The sequence below is a fragment of the Triticum aestivum genome, chromosome 7B (assembly GCF_018294505.1).
Source record: "Triticum aestivum cultivar Chinese Spring chromosome 7B, IWGSC CS RefSeq v2.1, whole genome shotgun sequence".
Classification (NCBI taxonomy): domain Eukaryota; kingdom Viridiplantae; phylum Streptophyta; class Magnoliopsida; order Poales; family Poaceae; genus Triticum; species Triticum aestivum.
In genome coordinates this window covers 234,927,015-234,934,439 of record NC_057813.1, presented here as the reverse complement: position 1 = coordinate 234,934,439, position 7,425 = coordinate 234,927,015, and the positions used below count along the sequence as shown (strand labels likewise).

The 7,425-nt window shown below is 46.6% G+C and overlaps 1 protein-coding gene across 5 annotated transcripts; it reads right to left on the bottom strand.

The window, feature by feature from the left end:
* Positions 1 to 1,339: 1,339 nt before the first annotated feature.
* LOC123158813 (uncharacterized) lies at positions 1,340 to 3,877 on the bottom strand. 5 transcript variants are annotated; one of them, XR_006479365.1, is made up of 6 exons: positions 3,677 to 3,877; positions 2,647 to 3,561; positions 2,384 to 2,535; positions 2,203 to 2,301; positions 1,887 to 2,127; positions 1,340 to 1,811 (listed from the first exon to the last, which is right to left on the bottom strand). XR_006479365.1 is itself a non-coding variant. In XM_044576649.1 (2 exons), exons 1-2 carry the CDS (start codon positions 3,718 to 3,720, stop codon positions 3,258 to 3,260), a joined length of 348 nt encoding a protein of 115 aa, XP_044432584.1. In that variant the 5' UTR covers positions 3,721 to 3,776; the 3' UTR covers positions 3,172 to 3,257. The 5 variants fall into 5 exon arrangements, 1 of the variants encoding a protein (XP_044432584.1); XR_006479367.1 differs by having other exon boundaries at positions 2,203 to 2,310; positions 3,677 to 3,748; XR_006479368.1 differs by having other exon boundaries at positions 2,203 to 2,310; positions 2,384 to 2,529; positions 3,677 to 3,748.
* Between the last annotated feature and the right edge of the window lie 3,548 nt (positions 3,878 to 7,425).

The following is a 7,425-nucleotide window of genomic DNA, read 5'->3' as shown; positions in this document are numbered from 1 at the left end:
TTCATCTTCCATCTACGTTCTAGGGAAAACAAGTCTCCGTACAAAATTGCTCATGAGTCTTGAAACTGGCTAGCATAACTTTTATTACAAATGAGTAAGGCGCCTGAGATGAAAACTCCTACAAAACATGCAGAGAGAAACACACACACACACACACACACACAACATCAGAATTTGTAGCATAATAAACTCTTCCCTAAATCCTATTACATGATCGAATCAGTTAAAAGATACAATTTAGCCTAGCATGAACGATAAGAGTCACTCGGGCTAGCCAAGGAGACCACCTATGATATACCCACACACCAAGGCTAAGCTAAGCCTTGATGAGAGGAAGAATCCACAGGCAAGTCATCCTTGGCTATCAGAGGTAAAAACTCTTATCACCATGTAAGGCTTGCTCTCTTTGATTTGTTTTCTCCTTGCTAATGCTTCCTTCTCAGGTCTATTTATAGTAGTTTGCAAAGAGAAAATGACCTAACTATATATTCTCAGGAGTTACAAAAAATATTTATATATTCCTAGATGTCAACCATATCTCTCAAGACCTCATCATTCTGCCCATGTATCAAGAATATATTCTTAACAATTAGAGCGTGCATGATACTTTATTAATCTATCTTGAGCTTTCCCTTTTCAAAAAGTAGATTTGGAGGATGACGGGCATGCACATGCATGCACACCTGCCTTCTTGGGTAAGGGGGGACATGTTTCGACACCTTCAAAAAGAAGATTTTATGCAAATATTCATTTCTGAGCCCAGGCTCAGCTGCTCCTGAAATCTTACCCGTTTGCTTGCGTGTGGATGCGTGCCCTGGAATGTATTCCCAGCCGTATTTTATCCGTATCAGTTTTAAACAATGAACAGGCCTACATGCATTTAATGCGACGGAGGCGTTAGTCTGCACGCAGAACAGGCTGTGCATGCACGCCCAGCGATTTCCCGTGCAAGCCTGAGCCATCTCTTGCACTGTGGATTTAACTGCCACTCACCCAATCCGTCTATATTTATTCTCTTTTCCTCAGATTCTCCAGGCAAAACTCCATACAAACCTTTTCCCGCGCCGCGACTCTTATCCTTGATCTGCTGCCATGTCTGCTTCATCCTCAGCTAGACTTGCACATATACCAGGGCATCCAAGTCTGTAAATGCCAGGCGACCATCCACATATCATGCTATATAAGACACATACACCACAATGAGCAGCATGCGTCAAACATATATAGCTGCAATGACGCTTTGATATGGCCATCAGGCCATGCCAGTTGCCAGATACCTTGCCCACATTAACATCAAACCGCCTAAGGGAGAAAACACTTTGCATGTTTAAACACCAAGTTTCAAGGAAATGCTTCGACTTCAACATTCGACTAGTACTTCAGGTTTGACATTACAAATTCAAACCCATTGTCCAGTTTACAGTACCCACATTTGGGTTACAAATTCAGAGGCGACAAACCAAAAGTGAAAAAATACACTAAGGAACACACGCATGACAGAGTCAAAAATTAGGACCACCCTGCAACTATTCCGCTTCATTCCCTCGGTCTACGATTTCAAAGCACGGGAAACTCTTGGCAGGTCACGCTGGTTCCCTCTCATAGTCACGATCTCATATGCGAGCCGCAGGTGATCAAACAATATCTGTGCACACAAATGAGGTCACATATTAATGAAACCTATGTTCATCACAAGTTACTACAACATTCATCAAAATGTGATGCCCGATACTTATCCTCTGATGATAGATCGCAGGTAGAGCCCATTGAACTCATGGATGTAGTGCACAATGTAAACGCTTCTCTCCTCCCTGTCAACAAATCATCATTTCAAGACCATTATCATCTATACTACATTACAAAAGTTGCTCTTGGCATAAACTCACCTAGCGCAAGGATCATGCTGGGACATAAAGGCATACAGGAAAGTCCATCCTTCCACTTCAACCAACCAGCCACCGAATATGTCTCTGAAGCATTGGCAGAATAGAAGCTAGAATCTTTTTGCATTGGCGATGTGCTTCCTTTCCATCTCATCAGTAGGGTGTGTCTCAGCTGGGTCCAAGACCGTGAAGATCTCCTTCTCGGGGTCCAGGATGTACAAGGACCAGCAACCCATGAAGTGCACTAGGAACATAAACTGAATTCAGTATTTACAATAGTAGTACGTCAGCATGAGACATCCAAAGATCTCAGGATTACCTTCTTCAGCCACTCAATCTTGTTTCCCATTAGCTTGGACTCCATCATCTTACAGATGTAATCCCAGTCAACTTCATCATCTGGTTTGCAAAGTTCTTCCTGCAGTTCCTACACCCAATCAGTTGTTTCTTTCCGAAAACGTAGCTACTACAAACCAAATGTTGATGAAAGAGATAGTTACCACAAAGCAGGGATCCAAAATCTCTCTCCATCTTGCTAGCCATCCATGGTATATATCATCAACTCTTTCGCAGTTAACATTTGATGGATGCCCCTGCAGCCATCCACTGTAATCTCACCTCTAGGCCCAAGCTCATCCTTAAGGTCCTGGTCCTGACAACACCACCGCAATTGGATTGAAGTGGCTAACCCAATTTCTGATGAAAAAATCACAAAACAGCTCATAAGTACAAATATCAATAAGTTCCTTGCGATTAGACTTACAAGATAGACGCCTTATTTCGGCAGCTTCCCGTCCGAACAGCCCATCATGTTGTCGTAGAACCACAAAACATCCCTAATTGACGGCTCATCATGGTTTAGACCGACTGGCGGAGGGAACTTCTCCCCACACTCACTCGTTACTGAAGGATCAACTGGTGGATTCCCTGAACCACTCGCCATAGCTGTTTCGTCCTTCTGAGAATCACCTCATACCGAATCCCGCACTTAGCAAGGTATTCGGCAATCCCAAGCTATCCGCACAAGCCCCTGCTCAGGCCATGTTTTCTGGCCAGATCCCTTGCCTCTGATCCTGATCCTCCACCTCGCTCCATCCGCACCCCCACCTGGGCTGATGTTCCAACACTAGCATCGTCCTCTTCTTACAACATAATTTACATTGATCCAGACATCGAGTTAATCTGCAACACTAATTTCTCAAAAGATGGTGAACGCGATCCTGACTTTAAAAGAAGGCACCTCTAAGCAAGGGCTGCAATGCCACGGCTTACTATTTAGATAGGGCCATTTAGATATGACAAAAAAATATTAAGGATTTTTGCTAAAGCAAACCAGTTTTTTGACAAAATGATGCACAGAGGAGACGAAGACAGTCACAGTTGAAAATTTACAGCACAAGAATGGGAGGGTTTGGGTGTAGGCCTTTTCGTCCATCTAGGTGCCTCCAGAATGACTCGGTCGGTCGACTGCGCCGACCTCGTCGGAGATGCATCCCGACGCCGGTGGACACTAACTCCTTCTCTGCCAGTCCCATCGCCGCCAAGCTGCTTAGCGCACCCAGACCCAGCATTCGAGTCTTCATGAACGGCAAGACCAGCTTCGTTGTTGGGCAAGAAGGCCATAGGAACCGGATCTGGCTGCTCGATGTTGTTGGCGAACTCCTCTCGCAATGGGAACCTGCAAGAAGACAACAACGACCGCCACCAAGATCTGTTCGTCAGGTTTCTTCCATCAATTGGACCGGCTGCAGAACAAATCACAATAAACTTCCACCTGATCTGCCGGAACTAACCTGTCAACGGCGTCGAGCAGGAAATTCAGCCCAGAACCCTCCATTTTTTCGCGTGGCCGCTGATGCAGCACGAGCGCCGCCGTCAGGACCTACTCAGAACGGGGACACCTTATCTGATCCCTGGCTCGGTTGGGCTTCTAATGATCTGGACCACGGACCAGAGTTATCGAGCGCAAACGCCGTCCAACCCATACGTTTTGGGCCCACGAAAGAGCAACTGTTTCGTACAGTATTCCATCGTACGCCCTTTTTTTCCCTCTCGCTGTCAGGCGCGCCACAGCGAATTATGTGGACCCCGAGCCAGGAACGTACGCCACAGATTTCGGGATCAGCTGGGCTCGGGCACCAAAACACCACGTCCGATTTTATGCTCAAATATGTGTGAGATATGAGTGGCTCAATTTAATTGATCATTTATTTATACATATAATTGCGTCGAAAAAGCTTGGCTTGCTTTTGACCTAGCTAGTGGCTACAGAGATATATACTCGAACAACATCTTCCATGACAATGTTGTTATATTCCGTCAACAAGCTTTGAATCCCATATATATTGATGACCATGCATATGGTTACCCAGCCCATTAGGTGCCTGATCGGTCAAGTGAAGTAACTAATTAATGCGGAATGCTACATCTATGTGCTCTAAGCAGCGCCTGCCCTAGATTATTGTTCTCAAAATAAAAAAGGAGGCGTTTTACCCAGTTTTACGCATCGACTGATACATGCAACCATAAAATATGTAAAGGACAAATACAGAAATACTTTCTATTGAACTGCAACAAAAGGAATGTACTATACGTTCTCACCCCATCGGACCGCCTGATGAAGATCGTGCGACTGCTTTACTGTATAGTACATTCTTCTTTTTTTGCGGGGTTACTGTATAGTACATTCAGAGTGAAGCCTTAGTAATTTGATTGCATGGTAGTTAAAATTGCTAGTACAATTTCAGCCCTTCTTAAAGTTCCGTGGAGTATAACCAGAAAAGCCTCTATATCTAGATTTAAAAAAAAACTTGAACTACTCCCGAGACGTGCAAATTAATACTTCTGTTTCCTAACACATATATAATCTGTATCTGCAAAAGAGACGTGCTACAGCAATTTGCCAAATGATTGTATTATCTAGCCTTGTCGTTTAGAGAAATGGGGAGACTAGCTCGGTGCTTTGCATCTCATGTATGTGCACCTAGTCTGCTTTATTTGGCATAAGCACGGGAGTACTTATCTTCTTGTCTATACACATGCATGCATGTAGTGCCATGTCTTCCCCCATGGGGTTGAGATAGGGATGGGCAAACAAAATATATGCATGCATGTATTGACAAGAATATCTAATCAACAGAAAAAAATGATTTTTTGTGAGTAATCAATTGTTTTATATGCCATTATGCAAGTTTTTATAGATATGACACCATCATTAAATCTTATGTTGCACCTTTTTTTTAAACTGTGTTTTTGTATATGCTCTCTATTCGACCAAAAATGTACATTTGAACTTTTGCCCAAAATAGTGTGTTAAAGAGGTCAAAACCTGCATTCCTAATTGTACAAAAGCTTTTGTATGTTTAGATGCATTCTTCGTGATAGAATTACCTTTGTTAAGGTATTAAAAACATCAATATTGTAGGATCATAATGACACAACTTTTGCTTGTGGGAAGGCTTCAATTGTTGCGTGTGTGGGCTTTCTAGATAATTAATTATTCGTCTTCCCTTGCCCAGTGCCTAGTTTATCCACATCTTCTCATTTGGGTAAAGATAAATCTACCTTTTCACGGATTCTAGGGATTCTCCTTTGAGTAGCGGGCATGCGGTGGCGGAGGGAGCGGCGGCGACAGTCGAACAGCCATCAAGCGAAGGTCGGCAATGAAGGCGGAGAGGGCATCCCGGTCCTCTGTGCAGCTAAGCGGCCGCCAAAGCTGCAAGTAATCAGACAGTTTGAAGAGAGTCTCAGTAGCCCGTCGAAGAGGAATGCGCTGGATCACAAGTTTATTGTGGATCGTCCAGAGGGTCCAAGCGAGGGCCCCAATCTCAAGCCACCTAATGTGGCAAGAAGGCAGGGGGGAGTTCTGGAGTTCGGCGAATAGGTCCGGGAAGTTGGTGTGGCATCAATTACCACCAATCACCTCTCTAAAGCAGCTCCACACAAATTGAGCGGACACACAAGAGAAGAAGATGTGATTCGAGTCTTCGGGGACACCGCAAAGCGGGCAAAGGCTAGTACCAGGGCCATTGCGCTTGAGAACCTCCACCCCAGACGGGGTCCGCTCGCGAATCCATTGCCACATGAAGATCCGGATCTTCAGTGGCAGGCGGATGGACCACACGGCCATAAGGGGGGAAGGGCGGTGGAGGGGGCAATGGCCTGGTAGAGGGACTTGGAGGAGAATTGGCCTGACGGCTCAAGATGCCACCTAACCTGGTCCGGGCCCGCATCCACTACCAGCTCGTGGAGAGCGACGCAATCAAGTAACTCACGCTAGGCGGCGGAGTCCGGAGGCCCAAATGGCCTCCGGAATGTGAGGCACCCTAAGTCAATAAGGACCCTCTCTACTGAGATCGAAGGGTCGACGACGATGGAGAAGAGGATGGGGAAGTGCACCGCGAAGGGGGTGTCTCCCGCCCACCGGTCGAACTAGAACAGAGTCGCAGCCCCAGATCCAACCGAGATGGAGGTCCCAATGCAGAGGACCGGGAGTAGTTGGATGACCGACTGTTAGAACTGGGAGCCGCCAGATCTTTGACAAAAGGCTAGGGGTTGCCCATGCAGGTACTTGTTCCGGATGATGTCTAACCAGAGGCCGCCTTGACCTTGCGAAATGCGCTAGAGCCAGCGGGATAAAAGGGCAATATTCATGCGCATAGTGTTGGGGAACGTAGTAACTTCAAAAAAAATTCCTACGTACACGCAAGATCATGGTAATGCATAGCAACGAGCGGGGAGAGTGTTGTCCACGTACCCTCGTAGACCAAAAGCGGAAGCCTTAGCACAATGCGGTTGATGTAGTCGTACGTCTTTACGATCCGACCGATCCAAGTACCGAACGTACGGCACCTCCGAGTTCAGCACACGTTCAGCTCGATGACGTCCCGCGAACTCCGATCTAGCAGAGCTTCACGGGAGAGTTTCGTCAGCACGACGGCGTGATGACGGTGTTGATGATGCTACCGACGCAGGGCTTCGCCTAAGCACCGCTATGATATTACCGAGGTGGAATATGGTGGAGGGGGCACCGCACACGGCTGGGAGAGATCAACTGATCAACTTGTGTGTCTATGGGGTGCCCTCCTCCCCCGTATATAAAGGAGTGGAGGAGGGGGGGAGGGCCGGCCCTCCTATGGCGCGCCCTGGAGGAGTCCTACTCCCACCGGGAGTAGGACTCCCCCCCTTCCAAGTAGTAGGAGTAGGAGTCAAGGAAAGGGAAAAGAGAAGAGAAGGAAGGAGGGGGCGCAACCCCTCCCCCTAGTCCAATTCGGACTAGGCCTTGGGGGCGCGCGCAGCCTCCCCTCTCTCTTTCCCCTAAAGCCCAATAAGGCCCATATACTCCCCGGTGAATTCCCGTAACTCTCCGGTACTCCGATAAATACCCGAATCACTCGGAACCTTTCCGATGTCCGAATATAGTCGTCCAATATATCGATCTTTACGCCTCGACCATTTTGAGACTCCTCGTCATGTCCCCAATCTCATTTGGGACTCCGAACTACATTCGGTACATCAAAACATATAACTCATAATATAAGTC